Raw genomic sequence first — 20,278 nt, 5'->3', positions numbered from 1 at the left:
GCTTCACGTATTACTACCTAGTTACATTATACTAGGCATGTTCTCAGTTTGTCAAATTAAAAAAAACTCAGCAATCTAATTTTAATCCTAAACCAATTACATGCTGGAATTAACCAATATTATTTAACTAAACAATATTCTTACAAGTTCCGAAATGGTCTATTCGTTTGATTTTTAACTTAGACGGAGTTACTACACCATTTATTTATTTTTAAGCAATATATATAGATAGTTCAATCGTTAAGCTATCGTCGGATGTTCCACTATATATACATTAAATAGCTACACGATTCCGATTTTTGTAAGCTAAATAATTTATATATACAAATAAAATTCAGAATATAATTCAAAATAAATTTAGAACTTCAATTCTTCATTTTTCGTATTCATGCTTCCTGTTTCAGTTTACAATAATCAGCGTGTCAGTTGTGTACCTGATATTGGAAGCAAAAGAAAAGTGAGAGATCAGCAGAAATTCAGTAGCATACAACAACAGCAACCCCAGCAACTAGTAATAACCAGCGATGAGAAACTTAGTGACAGATTTTAAAATCAAGACAAAATCCAGAAACAACAACAACAACAACAACTAACGGACAGAAACAAAGGGAATCTTTTCAGATTTTTGAAAGACTAATTAGTGTTTAACCCTTAATTTCTCAATCCGTATATCAGAATATTTGGATTGTATATCAGGTGTATATTCTTCTTCTTTTGAATTTCCAGAATGTTTTCCTTTTTATTTTTCTAAAGTCTTAGTATTTTTTTTTCCGGAATTCTCTCTTAAAATTTTTCTTCCCCAAATCTGATTCAAGAACTCTCTATATATCCCCAACCCATAAATCTTTTAATCAATTAAAATCAACTCATTTTCTCTACCAAACCCATTATCTTCCCACTCATCCCCATTACATTAAATAAACATATCACACCACCCCATTATATTTTGTCCCCCATGCCTAACATAAACAAATACAAGATTCCCCCACACTAAAATTTGTCTTGTCCCCCCTTTATATTGAATAACTATATCACAACTCACCCCATTTCATTTTGTCCCCCATGCTTAACATAAAGAATTACAAAATGTTCAATTACCAAACTACCCCTCCGACCTTATTGCAATTACCATTTTACCCCTGAACGTACTACAAATTACCAAACTACTCCATCAGCTATAACAATCAATTAATCAAACTTAACCAAAATATAGACAATATGATCAATTTCTAACAATGTTCAAACAACAAATCACATGAACACAAATTGAACAACAAAGAACAACTAAAAATTTGATTGAACAATATTTTAGCAACAAACAAACCTATTTTCAAATTTAACAACAACAACAACAAACAAGTATATTCAGATTTCTAAATTCAATAATATTGAACTTAAAATCAACTCTAACAACATTACAACAAAACAATTCCTATATTAAACTTAAACAAGATTATGAGACAAATTCAAGAAATAATCATAAATGATAAACAAGAAATCAAACTATACAAATTTCGGATTCAAGATCAACCAAACAAAGTATGAACATGAATGAAAATATTCAATAACAATAACAAACAAACTTTGTTCAAACTTCGAATTAAACTTAAACAAAATAAATAAACATATTCAAATTACTAATCTTCAAATAGTCAATTAAATCCAACCAAAATTATAACAAAGATATATGATCCAAAATTAAGAAGCAAAACATTAACTTCACATTAAATTACTAAATTAAAAACGAACTTCAAACAAAGATGAATATGAATTAAATCTATTTTTAAACAACAAAACATGACGGATTCACATGATTTAAACAATGTTAACAATTTCTGAAAATACATAAAACACATGAAACAAATTGAAGAAACAATTAATTTAAACTTCAATTTGAATCTAACAAACATTAAACTAACAATTCCCTTTTTACAAAAATGAATAAAATTAACATGAAATAAACATGAAAACAACTAATTAATTTCTCATTTAAATCTGAAAATTAAATTAACAAAATACATGAACAAACTAGAAAATTATTTCAACGACGAATAAACAAAACAAGAATCGAATCATTTAACAATTTTGGATCCGAAAAATATCAAACAAAAATATGGACAAAAATAAAACTTAGAACAACTAACCGTAAATGACCAACGACGAACATCGAACGGACTCTAAATGAAACCAACGAAACTTTGACATAACGAAGAAGACGAAGCAAGAGCCGAAGCAGGAACGTGAAGCAGCAGCGCCGTCAGCAGCAACGGCGACCCAGCAGCGCGATGGAGGAAAAGAACCAGCTGCCACGACGAGGCAGGAGAAGCAGCGGTGACGGTGGGGTTTAGACGATGAAGCAGCAACTGCGGCGGTGAGGTTTGGACGATGAAGCAGCAGAAGTCGACGCGGAATCAACTGCCATGGAAGCGAGTGGTCGACGAGGGCAATGGCGGACTGCTTGGTGGAGCTGGGCAGCCATGGATGTTGAGCTCAAGCTCGAGCTTGACGAAGGACGAAGAAGATGACGTGACGACGCAGAGACAGCTGCGTGGACAGTAGCAGCTGTGGTTCTTGGGGTCGTTTGGACATGACGAACTGTTTGTTGATGGCGTTTGGACGAGAGGGAGTGGGGTCGAGGGCAGCCATGGTTGTGCTTTGGAGTTTTGAGGAAGAAGAAGGAGAATAAGGGGGGGGGGGCGGATGGTTTAGGTATTTTTTAGGGTTTTTTCTTCTTTTTTTTTTGTTTTGTGTTGCTTGTAAGATAATAGGGGTGTTGGGTTATGGACTGGGTCGACCCAGTTCGAAATGGACTGGGTCATAGGGAAGGTTGGACCATTTTTTGGGCCTGTGGCTTGAAATCGAAGAAGAGGCCAAATTCCGATTTTCTTTATATTTTTTGCTCTCTTTTCTTCTTTTATTTTTCTAAAACTAAATTATAAAAAATACTTAACTTATTATTAAGAACTAAATTAAGTTATAAAAGTGCAAATTAACTTCCAATAACAATTAACGCACAATTAAGTAATAATTAAGCATAAAATTGTATATTTGGACATTAAATGCTAAAAATACAAACGATGCCTATTTTTGTAAATCAAATTTAATTACTAACGATTGTATAATTAAATCCTACATGCAAAATGCGACATATTTTTGTATTTTTAATAATTTAACAAATAAACATGCATAGACAAATACAAATAATTATCCAAAAGTGTCACAAAAATTCTCAAAATTGCACACCAAAGAAAATCATTTTATTTTGAATTTTTTGGGAGTAATTCTCATATAGGGCAAAAATCACGTGCTTACAACCATGTACCTATAATCACGCACCCAATGCATTTATTTCCTTAATAAAAATGTTCTTAGTACTTTTAAACATTTTTTCCAATATTTTAAAACAATCCCTAACATATTTAAATGGCAATATGTTTTTCTATGTTTTTGTTGGAAACTAATTCATTCCATAACAAATTTTCTACTTTCTATACATGAATATTTTACTAGATAAAAAAGTACATATACCTTTATATTCAACATAAACTCCAGCAAAAGTATATATCTTTATATTTTGGAAAAAAAATACATATATTTCAAGAAAAATAAAGTGTGTATATATATTTATATCATGATTATACCAAGGAGTACTTTCTTATTAAAAAGATCAAAGGTATATTATTACCTTAGTGTACATAGTATTTCTCATTAAAATGGTATATTCTTAAAAAGGTCACGGAAGGTATTTTCTTACATTAATATTTGAATACATGGCGTTTCTACCAAAAAATATTATACCAAGTATATGTAATATAATACCCTAATACCATTATAACATATATTGAATTATACTATATATATAAATACATTAGTATACCTCTAAAAATGAATTATATAATATATAATACTATACTTCAATAAAGATATAATATAATTGAATTATACCATGTATATTACCTTTTTCGCTATATTAATAAAATAGAGTACACATAATTTCTCTACAAATTTATACCAAATATATATAATGAATAATTGAATATGTAGTATTAGTTTCATCATGATTGAATGAATAAAATGAGTGTAACTGTTAAAGAAGAGAGAGACTAAATCCCTATTTTAAATAGGAGAGAGAGTGTGAAAAGATAAATATCCCATAATTTGTGCGTTGTAGGCTTGTAGCTGCTCATTAATTATGTTTCATAATTTCTATGTGCCATTAGTGTAAAAAAGTTTGCCATTTATGGAATAAACAAAGAGTAGTATTATTTTCTTAAATATTTTTTAAAAAGTGACTTGTTGAGTATTTTTCGGGGCATTTGCATCTATACCCGCTTTTTGTGTCACATTTTAACTTGTGCCCGCTTTGCAAAAAAAAATTGCAAGCGTACCCGCTTTTTTGCATAACTTCAGCACACGGGGCTGAAGTAGCAAAGACAATCACGCAAAACTTCAACATTCTAGTAGCAGAGCCTGAAGTTCAGCTCTAGAGCTGAAGTTTTTATGTTGTAACTGGGAAACTTAGCTGCACTTTCTCTCCCACTGTTGCCATCCAGCTGCAGAATTTATTATTAAACACCCACTTCTCCATCAGTCATTTTGAAGTCAAAAATTAATCTTAGTACGTATAAAACAGAGAATTAACCTAAAGCCTGGAGTTCAATTGCTAGTGACAAAGTTACGTCTCTTTTGAGGCTGAAATTGAGACCTCGCCATTGGAATCAATGTTACTGATGATACATTCCCATATATTTATATAATATGTTGTTATATATCGTTAAATCATAAATAAAACAAACCACATGGATAATAATTTACATAAGCCATGTCTACGTCGATGACTATATCTGTAATCAGATTTCCTGTTCATATACAAAGACAATTGTAGCATCGATCTGATTGTAGAAGAAGAAAAAAGAAACTGAAGGAGGAGAAGCGGGAGGAGAAAGGGAGCTGAAATTGTTTAGAAAGTGGAAACAAGTTAAAAGTTTTTTAAAAATGGGTATAGGTTAAATGGAGACGACCAAATAGGGCGCCCCGTGCAATTTTTACGTATTTTTCCCATTAAATAAATAAGTCTTAAATCCATTGGGCTAACCCATTTAGTTGGGCTAAAGTGATGGGCCCATTTCATTAAGCCCAAAATGTCATCTTCCTAGAGGTCCAGTTTGGTGCCACGTGTCAAAGTGACAAGCCAAGCCAAGTCACACTAAAAGGTCAATGAAATCGCACCACGTGTGCAAGTGACATGTTTCGGCCAATCAAATGCGGCCTTGTCACACTTTAATTTGATTGGTCGGAAAGAGTTTGTTCTTATCGTAAATCTTCCCTCCCACAACTATAAATAGGGGTCTTCATAACCCAGAAAAGACACCAGAAGTTATAACAAGAAGCAGGAAAGAGCTTGTGGATCAAGCACTGCAAATTTCTTCACAAGTTTCAAGCTTCAAGTTCAAGCTCAAGAATAAAGAACAAATCAAGTTCAAGCTCAAGAACGAAGAATGAATCAAGGTCAAGTTCAAACAATCAAGCTAAAACTCAAGAACAAGATCATCGTTCATGGCGACAACTACCTATTCAAGATCAAGCTCAAAGACCCTTGAATTTATTCACTATTGGAAAGAAGAATCAGAGAATTTATAGAGATTGTAACGCTCAAATATTTGAAATAAAATACTATGATTGTTGCGATATTTTTCGATCTTGATTTTATTTTCTCGACGCAATTTATTGTTTTCAAGAGGTTTTATAAACAAAACAGGATTAATAATGTAATTGAGTTTTCGACCTCTTATGTAAAATAATGGTCAACAGCTCTTTTCCCAGTAGCATAATTTGATAAGCCTTACCTTATATTTTATGTATCCATTATTGACTGACTATAGAAGGAGAAATTAAGGAGAGTTTTGGAAATTGCTAAAAACAAGGAGGGAAAGTGAAAACTTTTTGAGTTCAAATATAAACTTAAAAATCATTTTTAAATCAACTAAAAGGTTAGGTAATATTTTTGAAGATATGTCAAAGAAATCTATGTTTTAACTTTTAACTGCAAAAAAAGAAGAAGCATTTTCCAGAATTAAAAATAAAAAATACCGAAAACCACTTTATAATAAGCAAACGGCAGTTCTTTCCTTTGCCTTTTTCTTGATATTTGTCCAATTATTTAATGTCATCCAATTTTTTTCACAAGAATCCTGCCATAAAGTTTCTAAACAGTGGATAAGATTTGGTTAGTCATTCTTTTTCCTAGAATAGATATGCGGCGCTCAAACTTTTGAGTGTAAATGCATGCATATCGTTCCCTAATTAATGAATGATCTTTAATTACCTTGACCATATGGATCAAGTCAAACTCGAAATTTTCATAATTTCCCGTGAATTATGTTGGTTTTCAGAAATTTCCTCAAAATCAGAAAAACCTCAATTAATAAAAAACGAAAAGACACGACCAAAGAAAAAGTCTCTTATACTTTTGAACAGAAATTAATGGTAGATCAATCCTATTTTGTTGGAACATTAGGAAAGAGATTAAACTGTGTCCACAAATTATGAGAAATAAAGTAACAGAAAAAGTAAAATCTCACACTATAAAAAGGCATTAATTTGGAGGATAGTGACACAATTCCAGCAAATAAACTTAACTGGAGAGTCCGAGGCAAAGACCTATCCTTTGCTCTAAAGCTCTTTGTCTCTCCTCTCCCATATGTAGTCTATGCTGGTATCTATTTAAAAAAAATACATATCCGTATAAAAAAGAAGAAAAATAGAGCAAAGACTCAATCTACGTAAATAAACCAGTTTTATCGGAAGGTATCAAAAAAACAAAAAAAAAAAAAACAAAAAATGTCGACAGCTCAGGTAAACAACTCCAAGATCACAGTCTATGTGGTATCATGTTGGATCTTTGCTGCCTTTGGAGGGCTTATGTTCGGTTACGATATTGGTATTTCAGGTTTGTATACTTTTCTTTTCTTATTCAACTACCTTTTACGGCTTTCTGTCGATAAAATAATAACATCATTTTATGAAAATATTTCAGATTTGATTTGTCATAATCTTTTCTTTATTTGGTGATTAAATCAGGTGGAGTATCTGGTATGGATGATTTCTTGATAAAATTCTTCCCAAATGTATATGAAAGAAAGCTACATGCAAAGGAGAACAACTACTGTAAATATGACGATCAACTTCTCCAGCTATTCACCTCATCCTTGTACCTATCAGCTTTGGTTTCTAGCTTTTTCGCTTCAAAAGCCTGCCAATTGTTAGGTCGTAGACCCACCATTTTCATGGCCTCTGCTTTTTTCATTGCCGGCGCCGTCATTAGTGCTGCCTCTGAACACAGATGGATGCTCATTGTTGGTCGTATTTTGTTCGGCGTTGGTGTTGGCTTCGGAAATGAGGTAGCACAACAAATAACTTACTAATTTCTTCTATTGAAATTGTAAAATTAAAGGACGAAAAACTAATGGCTACTATTTTGGTTGTTGTAGACTGTTCCTTTATTTTTGACAGAAGTAGCACCAATCCAACTTAGAGGAGCTGTGAATATTCTCTTCCAACTGTTCGTAACAATAGGAATATTCATCGCGAATCTGGTTAATTATGCAACATCAACTATGCATCCAAATGGTTGGAGGGTGTCACTCGGGCTTGCGGCTGTTCCAGCTTTGCTTCTTCTCATTGGTTGCTTTGTCATTACTGACACTCCAGCAAGTCTGATCGAACGTGGCAAAGAGGATCAAGGCAAAGCAGCACTGAAGAAAATCAGGGGAGTTGAAGATGTTGAAGTTGAGTACAAAGAAATAGTGGCTGCTTGTGAACAAGCCAAGCAAGTGAAACATCCATTCAGGAACCTCATAAAAGCTGCAAGTGTTCCACCACTTGTGATTGCCATATTTTTGCAGATATTCCAGCAATTTACTGGAATTAATGCTATTATGTTCTATGCTCCTGTTCTGTTCCAGACCATGGGTTTCAAGTCTGATGGTGCACTTTTGTCCGCTGTCATAACTGGACTTGTTAATGTTGGCGCTACCTTTGTTTCCATCTATGCTGTTGACAAGCTTGGAAGGAGAAAATTGCTCCTTCAAGCTTGTTGCCAAATGTTAATTTCTCAGGTATGAACATATGACTAAAAGGCTCTTAAACAATATACAACCTAAATGAACGTACTAACATAACTAAAACTTAATTCCATTAATTGGCATTGATAGTTGCGGTGAGCCTAGGTGAGCACTTTCCAGCAATATATTCCATATTGCAGGATCCATCGTAAATTGACTTAATCTTGCGGTGAATGCCAACTTACACATAAGGGGAGCCTTGGAGCAACGATAAAGTTGTCTCCCTATCGGCCAGGGGTTCGAGCAGTGGAATCAGCCACAACCACTAATACTTGCATCAGGATAGACTGCCTATATCGCACTCATTCCCCGAATCCTGCAAGAAGGCAGGATGTTTCGTGCACCGGGCTGACCTTAATCAACTTACCACAATCCTCCCATTTTATTCGCTCTTGAAACCGATAATGTAAGTTAACATAGGCAGAGTTTCTAATGAAGTATTTTGATTAAATTTGCAGTTGGCAATTGGAGGTATTTTATCAGTCAATTTGAAGGAGACAGGAACATTGGACAGGACATTGGCAGCAATAGTGGTGGTTCTTGTATGCACATATGTCATGTCATTTGCATGGTCATGGGGACCTTTGGGATGGTTGATACCAAGTGAGACATTCCCAATGGAAACAAGAACAGCCGGTTTCGCCTTTGCAGTCAGCACAAACATGCTCTTCACCTCCTTAATTGCTCAGGCATTCTTGACCATGCTCTGCAAAATGCAGGCTTACATTTTCTTCTTCTTCTCAGCCTGGATTGTTGTCATGGGATTGTTTGTCATATTCCTTTTGCCAGAAACCAAAGGAGTCCCTATTGATTCTATGGTGGAAGATGTATGGAAGAAGCATCCTGTTTGGAAGAAACTCTTCAAGAATGAATGATCAATCAAATTAAGGATGGCTTAATATCCCTCCTATGTTTAAATTGGTTTATAGTCTTTGATTCAGTGATATAATGCTTAACTTAATGGCATTTATTGCCTACAACCTATCCTCCTATCCTTTGTAAATTTGTTTCCAATTATCCATTTATCGAGGTTTAGTGCTCCAATCAAGGCAATTGGATGAATTTTTGTGGTTCGTCCAGTGAGCTTTGAAAGACTACTAGCTTCTATCATCTTTTCCTTTTAATAAATTCCATGTCTTCATTGTTTTGTTGTAAAAAATAAAAATATGAAAAATTTATAAAATCGCCAAGAGCAATTCCTCTATTTCGACATCCAGTTGATTGTATCATTATGTGAACTGTATGTTAATTTCGTGATCTCAACCAATCCTCCGCGCACTGGGAATACCTCTTTCGTGGGTCTTCCTCATGGCAAAAATAGGACAACAGGAAAAGGCCCAACACAAGGCGAGTTCTGTTTATTTAAGAAAGAATGGGGAGTGAATCGAATTCTGACATGCATGTTGTTGGTTCAAAGTTAAATCACACGAGCCAATCCTTAGGTGGTTTGCAGTTGTAATAGGAGTAATAAATAAAGTAAAAGAATATGTAAGTAGTTGCTAATTAAGTGGAGTTGATTACAGAAATCAAATGAGTTATAATGAAGTTTCAACCATCAGGAAGACTAGGAGGAAAAGAAGATATTTGAAGATGGATATCAAATTAGTTGGTATGCACATGTTTATCTTGAGAATGCGGTGATGCTTATATTATAAACAAACAGTAACATTTTAATACAAGATTAGGATTAGAGGGCAAATTACTAAATCCAGTTGAACTGTATGATTCTTTTAATTGTATGTAAAGTGTAAAGAGAGTATTTTTAAGAATTATATCCTGTCATGTACTTAAGATGAAGAAAGATAACCACCAAAGGATGTGGTGCAGTGGATGAGACTGCTCTTCCCTTAATCAGAGGTTTCAGATTCGAGTCCTGGGTAAGGAAAAATCCTTGGTGAGGAGCGCTTCCTCCCGAATGGGGTCCCACGCGGCGCAAATCCGAATACAGTCGGGCTCCAATGCGGATACCGGACACCGGATGGGAAACAAAAAAAAATAAGTAAGATATGCCGATAAGATAAAACTATTACCTACGTTGTATCTCCTTTTTTAAGGAGTTATTAATATAAAAGACATAACTTTTGAAATATTCAAAAGTAGCTCTACTAGTTTAAATGGAGTAACATTCCAGCATGTTTAGATATCTTTGGTTGTGAATGTAAACTGAGTATACTAAAGAAATTCAAGCTGGTTATGAAAAGTTGCCCAATAATTATATAGGGGTCCACTTTTCCATTTTTCTACTCCCCTCAACAAAATATAGTTTACTTGAGATGTTACACCCAAAAGTCCAAACGACACATGTAACTAAAGGCTGAGGACTTAACTTGGTTAGAATGCGTATCAAAATCACACCTTCTAATTGGTCAATAACCTTATCCAATATCCTTATCTCCACCACATATATCTGAATAACAAAAAATGAACTCTCTTATCTCATTCTCATTCTGCACAAATACTTCTCCATTTCCTCCACTTTTCTAAGCCAATAATTCTACAATGGCCATGGCAACTCAAGCTTCTCTCTTCACTCCAGCTCTCTCTGCCCCAAAATCTTCAGCCCCATGGAAACAATCCCTTGCTTCCTTCTCTCCTAAGCAACTCAAATCCACTGTTTCCGCTCCCCGTCCCATTAGAGCCATGGCCGAAGAAGCCGCCACAAAAGAAGCAGAGGCTCCAGTGGGCTTTACCCCACCACAATTGGACCCAAACACACCTTCCCCAATCTTCGGTGGCAGCACCGGTGGGCTTCTCCGCAAGGCCCAAGTTGAGGAGTTTTACGTAATTACTTGGGAATCACCTAAAGAACAGATCTTTGAGATGCCAACTGGTGGTGCAGCTATTATGAGGGAAGGTGCTAATTTGCTGAAATTGGCGAGGAAAGAGCAGTGTTTAGCACTTGGTACTAGGCTTAGGTCAAAGTACAAGATTAACTACAGGTTTTACAGGGTGTTTCCTAATGGTGAGGTTCAATACTTGCACCCTAAGGATGGTGTGTACCCAGAAAAGGTGAACGCTGGCCGTCAAGGAGTTGGACAGAACTTCAGATCCATTGGTAAGAACAAGAGCCCAATTGAGGTCAAGTTCACTGGCAAACAAGTGTATGATTTGTAAGCTGATTATGGTTTTTTGTGCCTTTTCATGCAATGTAATGAATTTGTGATTATTTAGTGCATCGTTTCCTGTAATTTTATTTGCCACTACAAATACCGCATGGAATTCTATTATTTCTCTCTTTGTCTAACTGTCTCTTTTTTACTTTTGTTCTATTGTTGTGTGTTGCTTTAATTTTTGCTCTTATAGTTACTCTATCTTTGAGGTTGCCAAATGATAGGTTGTTTCCGTTGAGGATGACTACCCTTTTTTAATATTTTTTCTTTCACTTAACTTAGTGAAACTTATTTGTAAACTCTACTTGCTTATGTTGCCTTTTTTTTTTTTTTTTTTAGCCGAATAGCCTAGTAGAGAGTAGACACCTCTAGTAGAGGGGCGGGGATGTCTGGGATAAGTAGATGTGTCTACTAGGCTATTAGGTCTTGTTTTTTAATACAAATACAAATAATACATTTCATGAGCAGTACGAGTGTATGAACGAACGTTAGCAATTTTAAGCCCTTGTTTAAATTTCAACTAACAAAATACCAATTAAAGTTTATGCTTGTATGTTGTTGCAATGCAAACTTTCAATACAAACTCGTAGCAAGTAGAATAGTGTAATCACTTGCTAATGACCTTTTGGGTCTATCACTTGCTTTTAAATTAAATTCTGTATTTTGAGGCCTTAAAAACCTCATTTAGCATCATCTCGATTTGTATGCGTAGTCCGGGCGCGTAGCCGGAAAGCTTATATGTGAAAATCTGTGAAAAAAATTGATAAATTTTGACTATAAAATGAATAAATTTGACTTCGGTCAACGTTTTAGGTAAACAGACCCGGACCCGTAATTTGACGGTCCCAGAGGGTTCGTAGAAAAATGTGGGACTTGGGCGTATGCCCGGAATCGAATTCCGAGGTCCCAAGCCCGAGAAATGAATTTTTAAAGAAAATTGTTTTCTGAAATTGTTTACAGGAATTTGAAATGAATTTCGATTAGAACATGTTGGTATCAGGCCCGTATTTTGGTTTCGGTACCCGCTACAGGTCTTATGTATGATTTAAGATGATTTTGTAGAGTTTGGTAAGAAACGGAATCCGTTTGACGTGATTCGGACCGTAAATGCAAATTTTGATGCTTTAAGAAGTTTTGAAATATTTCATTGATTTTGAGGTTTAATTCGTTGTTATTGAGGTTATTTTGGCGATTTTATCGCACAGATAAGTTCGTATGATGTTATTGAGTAAGTACGCATGTCTTGTTTTGAGCCCCGAGGGTTCGAGTGTGTTTCGGAAGATTTTTGGAACTCAAAAAGTTGCAGGTTTCTGCTGTTCAGTGCCCAGGGATTTTACTCTTCGCGTTCTCATGGTCCTTCTCGCGAACGCGTAAGGCAGATTTCCCAGGTGCCATATTTCTTCTTCGTGAACGCGAAGCTTGAGACGCGAACGCGAGGCTAAGGGGGGAATACCCTTCGCAAACACATCCATGCACTCGCGAACGTGTAAGGTTAAGGCCTGGGGAGGGGTCACCATTTTGTGCATCGCGAACGCGGCCACTGGCCCGCGAACGCGTAGGCTTGAGGAGCCAAAGCTCCGCGAATGCGAGCCATCTTCCGCGAACGCGAAGGTCTATCTGACATAACTCATCGCGAACGTGATGAGCTTATCGCAAACGCGATGACCAATTTCGCCCAGTTATTTTAAGTTTCAAAAACAGAATGCCATACGGGATTTTCATTATTTTTCACAAACTTTATCTTCTCCACACCTCTTGGGCGATTTTTGAAGAAGAACTTCACCATAGCTTCATAGGTATGTATTCGTAAGCTCGTTTTCTTCCATTTTTATCAACACCCACTTGATTTCTAGGCCTAAAACATGTGATTAACGGTAAAAAATTAGTGATTTGGGTAGAGTTAGGGCTTTTTGATTATTTGGGAATTTGACCTCGTTTTGGGGTCAGATTTCAAAACAAATTATATATTTGAGCTCGTGGGTGAATGGGTGATCGAGTTTTGGTCTGAACCTCGTGTTTTGACCAAGCGGGTCCAGGATCAATTTTTGAATTTTTGGGAAGAATGATTAGAAAGCTATAATTAAATATTGGAATTAGATTGTTTAGCATTTATTGATGTTATTAAGTCGATTATGTATAGATACGATTGATTTGGAGCCAAATTCGAAAAGGAAAGCGGTGTTTGAGGCTTGAGTTGGTCGTGAAAGTTCGAGGTAAGTATTTGGTCTAACCTTAGCTTGAGGGATTAGGAGTTGTGTCCTATTTGCTATTTGCTTCTTATTGAGTACGACGTATAGGCATGGTGACGAGTATCTAACGTTGGTGTCAAGCATGACCGTGAGTGTTATATTATGATTTTCATGATTTCGTTGTATTATTCATGTCTTGGTGAAGATTTTTATTTGTTGTGTAAAGTTGTGGAAGAATTGTGACCTACGAACATTGAGGAGCGTTGGCTCCAGTTATATAATGAATTGTGAAAGTATAAGTGATAATTGAAACTCTAGAGCATTGGCTCGAGTTGTAAAGTGAATTGTGAAGTAAAAGTGAGAGAGAGACGAGATCATTATGTTGCCCCTTTCCGGGCTATTGTTGAGTCGTGGTTCCCTTGCATTGTGTTCTTAGTTAATATTACGAATGCTTAGGTTGATGATTCTTTGTGTTTGGTAAAGATTATGGTTATAGTTGTGGTAGTTAGATGTTGGAACAAGTTTGGTTATAGCTGAGGTAGTTAGGTGTTGTAACAAGTTTGGTTATAGATGTGATAGTTAGATATTGGAACAAGTTTAGTTATAGCTGAGGTAGTTAGGTGTTGCAAAAAGTTTGGTTGTAGCTGAGGTAGTTAGGTGTTGTAACAACTTTGGTTATAGTTGTTTCTTCCTTGACGGGACGTATTGCTTATGCTGTCGAATCCCTTGCCGAGATAGTGTAGACCTTATTGATCCCTTGTCGGGACTCTTGTCATGATTGTTGTCAATATTATATGCGGATCGGGTTGTACGCCGCAATAATATTATATGTGGATCGGGTTGCACGCCGCAACAATATTATATGTGGATCGTGTTGCACGCTGCAACAATATTATATGTGGATCGGGTTGCACGCCACAACAATGATAAATGATATGGATCGGGTTGCACGTCACAACAATGTCGTTATATATTAGGATCGGGTTGCGCGCCGCAACAATTATTGATACAAGCGTGTTTATTTGGGATATTAGTTTCTTTTGTTCGCTTTGAATCCTAAGCTGCCCTTAGACTGTTACTCTGGATTTACTGTTATTACTAGTATACCCCCGCAACATGTTTCCCCCTCCCATCTTTACTTGCTTATTTCTGCTTTACTTTCCGATGTATATTATATAACTGCACAGGTTTACTTGATAGTATGGTCCTAGCCTCGTCACTACTTCGTCGAGGTTAGGCTAGGCACTTACCAGCACATGGGGTCGGTTGTGTTGATACTACACTTTGTACTCTTTGTGCAGACCCCAGTGTCGTAGACTTCAGACCGCAGTGAGATTGCTGATTCTTGTTCATCAGGCGACCCGAGGTAGCCCTGCAGGCGTCCGTAGGCCTTGGCGTCTCCTTCTATCTACTTTCTTGTTTCTTACATGTATTTCCAGAGACAGTGTTGTATTTAATTCTTTCAGACCTTTATATGTAGTATCTTAGACCGTCTGTGAAACTGTGACACCAGTTCTGGGTAGTCGAGACTCAAACGGTTGTAATAGATATTCATGTTCAAATGGCTTATTGTTTTCTTCCGCTTATGTTATATTCCATTGTTTAAATGTTATTTCTTCGTAATTGTTAAAGAGAATAAAATTGGTAAAAAGGTAGATGGTTCAATAATTGGTTTGCCTAGCTCACATCAGTAGGCGCCATCACGACTCCCGAGGGTGGAAAATTCAGGTCGTGACAAGTTGGTATTAGAGCTCTAGGTTACATAGGGTCTCACAGTTCATAGACAAGCTTAGTAGAGTCTGAGGGATCGGTACGGAGACGTCTGTATTCATCCCTAGAGGCTACAGAGTTAGGAAAAACTTCACATTTATTCTTTCCTGTCGTGCGATTTTTTTTCTCTCAATGCTAAATTGAAACTTCTACTCTTGTCCTTTCGCGAATGGCGAAGTCATGTACCGCTTCTTCAGCCGAGCAGCAGCACAGACCGGTGATAAATCAGCTACGTCTTCGGAGGCTTTGTGGAGGTTGGATAAGTTTCACCAAGCTCTTCACTACTTTCAGCGGTGCATCTTCTGAGGATCCCCAAGATTATCTAGGCAGCTATCATGAGGTTCTCAGGAACATGGGGATCGTGGAGACCAATGGGGTTGAATTTTGCTACTTTTTGCTTGTCTGGATCTGCCAAGACATGTTGGACGGATTATTGATTGGATATACTAGTTAGGTCATTAGCTTTGACTTGAGAACAGTTCACGCAGTTATTTCAGGAGGGGTTTCTCTACATCACTTAGAGAGAGGTCTATCAGAGGCAGTTTGAGCGTCTCTAGCAGGGTTCTATGACTGTTACTCAGTACGAGATCAGATTCATCGACTTGGTTTGTCATGCTCTTATCATACTTCCCACTGTGAGAGAGAGTGAGGAGGTTCATTGAGGGGCTCGTCCAACCCGCTCAGTTAGCTGGAGGTGGAGGTAGAGGTATTAGAGGTGGAGGTGCAGATACTGTTCTGGTTTGTGGTAGGAAAGCTTCGGTTTTATTTTGCACCGTATCTGGTCAAGCCTAGTGATTGAGTGAGTGCTCATGTTTATGTATCTACACCGGTGGATGATTCTATTATGGTAGGTCGAGTCCATCGCTCTTGTATAGTTGTGATTAGGTGTCTTGAGACTCGTGTAGATTTATTGCTTCTAGAAATGGTCGATTTCGATGTTATATTGGGGATGGACTGGTTATCACCTTACCACGCTATCTTGGACTATCATGCCAAGACTGTGACCTTAGCTTTACCGAGTTTGTCTCGTTTAGAGTGGAGAGTGATTCCTGGTCATTGTACCCGTAGTGCTATCTCTTTTGTGAAGGCTCGACGTATGGTCAAGAAGGGTGTTTGACCTATTTGGCATATGTTCGTGATTCTAGTGCTGAGGTTCCTTCTATTGATTCTGTGCTCGTTGTTCGTAAGTTTCCTGAGGTATTCCCTTCAGACCTACCGGGTATGCCACCCGACAGGGATATTGATTTGGCTCCGGGCACTCAGCCTATTTTTATTTTGCCGTATCGTATGGCCCCGCCTGAGTTGAAAAAGTTGAAAGAGCAATTGCAGGACTTGCTTGAGAAGGGTTCTGTTAGGCCGAGTGTCTCGCCTTGGGGTGAGCCGGTGTTGTTTGTTAAGAATAAGGACAGATCGATGAGAATGTGTATTGATTACCGGCAGTTGAACAAGGTTACAATCAAGAATAAGTATCCATTGCCGAGGATTGATGATTTGTTTGATCAGTTTCAGGGTGCCAAGGTATTTTCAATGATTGATTTGAGATCTGGCTACCATCAGTTGAGGATTAGGGCATCCGATGTCCCTAAGACAGCTTTTCGCACTCGGTACGTGCATTATGAGTTCTTGGTAATGTCATTCGGGTTGACAAATGCCCCAGGAACTTTTATGGATTTGATGAACCGAGTGTTCAGGCCTTATTTAGACTCATTCGTGATAGTCTTCATTGATGATATTTTGATATATTCCCACAGCCAGGAGGAGCACGAACGACATCTCAGAGTGGTTCTTCAGACTCTAAGGGATAGTCAGTTATATGCTACGTTCTCGAAGTGTTAGTTCTGGTTGAGTTCAGTTGCATTCCTGGGTCATGTTGTATCAGCAGAGGGTATTCAGGTCGATCCGAAGAAGATTGAGGCAGTCAAGAACTGGCCTAGACCAACATCAGCTACAGAGATTCGAAGTTTTTTGGGATTGGCAGGTTATTATCGTCGGTTCGTGGAGGGGTTTTCATCTATCACAGCCCCGATGACCAGGTTGAACTAGAAGGGTGCCCAGTTCAGATGGTCGGACGAGTGTGAGGCGAGCTTTCAGAAGCTCAAGACAGCTCTGACTTCGGCATCGGTGTTGGTTTTGCCCACAGGTTCAGGGTCTTATACAGTTTAATGTGATGCGTCTCGTATTGGGCTTGGTGCAGTATTGATGCAGGATGGCAAGGTCATTGCCTATGCTTCGCGGTAGTTGAAGATTCATGAGAAGAACTATACGATTCATGATTTGGAGTCGGCAGCCATTGTTCATGCGTTGAAGATTTGGAGGCAGAGGAGGTGGTTGGAGTTGTTGAAAGATTATGATATCACCATCTTATATCACCCGTGATTCAGTATAACTTTTGTCGGTTATCGAGGTAATCATGGCCACGAATTTAGCCGCCTAAACCTTTACTTATACGCATCAACCTCCTTCATTCATACTCCATAATTCTCCAAACTCTCTCAAACTCTCTTCATTCAACTTGTATTCTATTCTTCAACCTTTCTTTAACTCTCTTCAAACGAGAAAAGCTTTTCCTTCTTCCATAACATACAATGGCTTCTTCTTCAAAAAATGTTAGTTCCTCAAAGAACAAAAACAAAGTCGATGATGTCGCTCCTCCAACAGTGAGCACCATCATCCCTAGAAGTCTTGTCACAACAAAATACTTCAAAGATTCCTTCTGTTAGCCCTTGTATATGGGCCGTTAGCAGATATCCTTCTTCCATCCGTCCTTCCAGCATTCTTGTTGTGAAGGAAGATTGTCGTTGCCAGGGTTTAAACATTATTTGCCCTAATCTGGCGGAGTGGCTAACCTTATCCAAGAAGGGTTTTACGTACTTCAATATGTATCCCTTCACTTTGGGGACATTTTCTATGAGCGGAAAGCTTTACTCTATTATTGTGGAGTTTCGCCTCCGCTCCCAAGTATGATTGACCAAGGTGAGTCCCTCTGTGTGGAGGACAATTGCTTGCCTTCGGCGCCTGTGCCAAGAAATGGGGGAGGAGCTATCCTTAGCTCACGTGATATACCTTTATTCCCCTACGATATACCGTGGGGGGATGATTAACTTCATCAAGCGAGGCTACCATGAAGAACCATCTTTAATTCTCTTTTGGGGGAATAAAATTTCAGATGTACTTAATGCAAAATTCATACCTTAGTGTTAAATCACTATGTATTTTATATTCAATCAATAATACTTACACAGAGTCTCATGTGTTTGAGAGAGAAAAAAAAGAAGAAGAAGAGGAAAAGAAAGGAGGAAGAAAGGAGCGCACAGGTAGCAGGAAGAAGGAGGCGTCTGAAGTTGTAAAAATTAGGATATATGTTAAATAATTTTAAAAATATAGGTATAGGTTAAATGGGGACGACCAAATAGGGCATCCCGTGCAATTTTTACAATTTATAGCAGACTTGAGGATTGGCCTAAGTACTTGAATTATTGATATATTGGGCCTTTTTCAAGCTACATATTGTTGTCATTAGAACAGAAAGGCCTGATGCAATGTCCGGTTGATGTTGGCTCTATCCACTTTGCCAGAAACTAATTGTCAGTTGGGCTAAAATCTGTAAAACATTTTGTAATTATAAATGGGGTTTTGACACAGTTACCCAAAAATATAAAACTATTTACTCTTGTCTATCAATTTATTTTTCCACCCATAAACTAATTACATTTTCTACCCATAGTAGTTTTTGTGGAAAATTTTTTCTTTATTCTCCAATTCTTTTTTATTTCTATGCTTCTTTTCTTTTTTTCTTTTTTCTCATTTTCTTCCTATTTTTTTGTTTTTTCTCTTTTATTCATTTATTTTTGCCCAAATCGTATTATTGTTATTTTTATCATAACTTATTTCACACTCAAATTTGACTCCTTCTTTATTTTTTTATTATTTTTTTCTTTTTTTCTTTATTTCTTGTTCCTTTTCTAATTCCACGCAATTGTCATGCAAATCTTGATCTCCTTCCCTACAAATATCAGTACATACTCTACCATTAACAGTAACACCAACCAGTGATGGAGCAAGAAAACATAATCTACAGCCACTAAATCTCCATATATACTAGTTAGAATAGAAATGATAATAAAATATTGAAAAATACAATAAAAATATAAGTAGCAAAAAAGACTTCTAGTACCATATGATACTAATTTGGTATACATGTATACCAATAGAGTATATGATTGCTCTAGAATATTGATACAACTATCTGTGACTATACTACTGTACCAAAACATTAAAGGATACAATAAAAGTATGAGAAAATTACATGCTCGCATTGCAAGCTAAATATTTGCAAAGCAACTTTCCATATACTAACAGGGTATATAGTTGTATGGGTCGTTCCAACAATTGTCTATAATTATAAAAACTATTACATAATACACATAATCTATATCCATCAGCACAAAAAATTCCAGCACTGCAAATCACGTTCATATAAATAATTTCAGAATAGAATTTGTTTAAAATTGCAGCCAAAATAACCAAAAAATGTTCAAACTACCTTATGATACCAATATGGCATATAACTATACCAATATGGTATACAAAACTGGTTAATTCCCGACAACTATATGACTATACTACTATTACATAACACACATGCATAATAGTGTACCACATATTAATGTAATAAAGTATTTCAAGATATTGAACTATATTACTATTATTAAAAGAAAATCAAATATTGTACTAATAAATGCAGCTAATACAACCAAAAAATGATTCAACTAGCATATGATACCAATATAGTATATAGCTATACTAATAGGGTATATAGTTGGAATGAATTGTATACCAAAACGGTATATTTGTATGCTATTTGAGTATACAATACAAATTCATCTTGTTCTCTTGTTCAACTATATTTCAACACAAACTTCTAAAATCTACTACAAAATCTTCACCAAATTGACTAAAACTTTAGCTACAACCTCCAATTAACTTTCCAAACAAACCCATATAGGATCAGATCAAAATAATTAAAAACTCAAACAAACCAAGTTATGAGTTTCAAGCATCAAGGTCCTTCAATGGTAGATTTGAA

The 20,278-nt window shown here is 36.5% G+C and overlaps 2 protein-coding genes and 1 long non-coding RNA gene across 3 annotated transcripts; all 3 read left to right on the top strand.

The window, feature by feature from the left end:
• The first annotated feature begins 6,674 nt into the window (after window positions 1-6,674).
• LOC107787207 (sugar transport protein 8-like) lies at window positions 6,675-9,327 on the top strand. The gene is made up of 4 exons (XM_016608743.2): window positions 6,675-6,949; window positions 7,081-7,400; window positions 7,491-8,117; window positions 8,582-9,327. The coding sequence occupies exons 1-4, from the start codon at window positions 6,841-6,843 to the stop codon at window positions 8,996-8,998; spliced, it is 1,473 nt and encodes a 490-aa protein (XP_016464229.1). The 5' UTR covers window positions 6,675-6,840; the 3' UTR covers window positions 8,999-9,327.
• A 1,191-nt stretch (window positions 9,328-10,518) lies between these two features.
• Window positions 10,519-11,367, top strand: LOC107787208 (photosystem I reaction center subunit II, chloroplastic). Its single transcript, XM_016608744.2, has one exon. It carries the CDS (start codon window positions 10,623-10,625, stop codon window positions 11,235-11,237), a length of 615 nt encoding a protein of 204 aa, XP_016464230.1. The 5' UTR covers window positions 10,519-10,622; the 3' UTR covers window positions 11,238-11,367.
• Window positions 11,368-11,972: 605 nt separating this feature from the next.
• On the top strand, window positions 11,973-15,015 carry LOC142162727 (uncharacterized). The gene is made up of 2 exons (XR_012694046.1): window positions 11,973-13,446; window positions 14,724-15,015. It is a non-coding gene; the product is annotated as an uncharacterized LOC142162727 (long non-coding RNA).
• The last annotated feature ends 5,263 nt before the right edge of the window (window positions 15,016-20,278 follow it).

This window comes from Nicotiana tabacum, chromosome 8 (genome assembly GCF_000715075.1).
Source record: "Nicotiana tabacum cultivar K326 chromosome 8, ASM71507v2, whole genome shotgun sequence".
Lineage (NCBI taxonomy): Eukaryota > Viridiplantae > Streptophyta > Magnoliopsida > Solanales > Solanaceae > Nicotiana > Nicotiana tabacum.
Note: the sequence above shows the minus strand (reverse complement) of the source record. Positions and strands in the feature narration are given on the sequence as shown.

Coding starts and splice junctions, on each gene's coding strand:
- LOC107787208 (XM_016608744.2), top strand. CDS start 10,623: ATGGCCATGGCAACTCAAGCTTCTCTCTTCACTCCAGCTCTCTCTGCC.
- LOC107787207 (XM_016608743.2), top strand. CDS start 6,841: ATGTCGACAGCTCAGGTAAACAACTCCAAGATCACAGTCTATGTGGTA. Junction 6,950..7,080: donor TTACGATATTGGTATTTCAG/GTTTGTATACTT, acceptor TGATTAAATCAG/GTGGAGTATCTGGTATGGAT. Junction 8,118..8,581: donor GCCAAATGTTAATTTCTCAG/GTATGAACATAT, acceptor TTAAATTTGCAG/TTGGCAATTGGAGGTATTTT.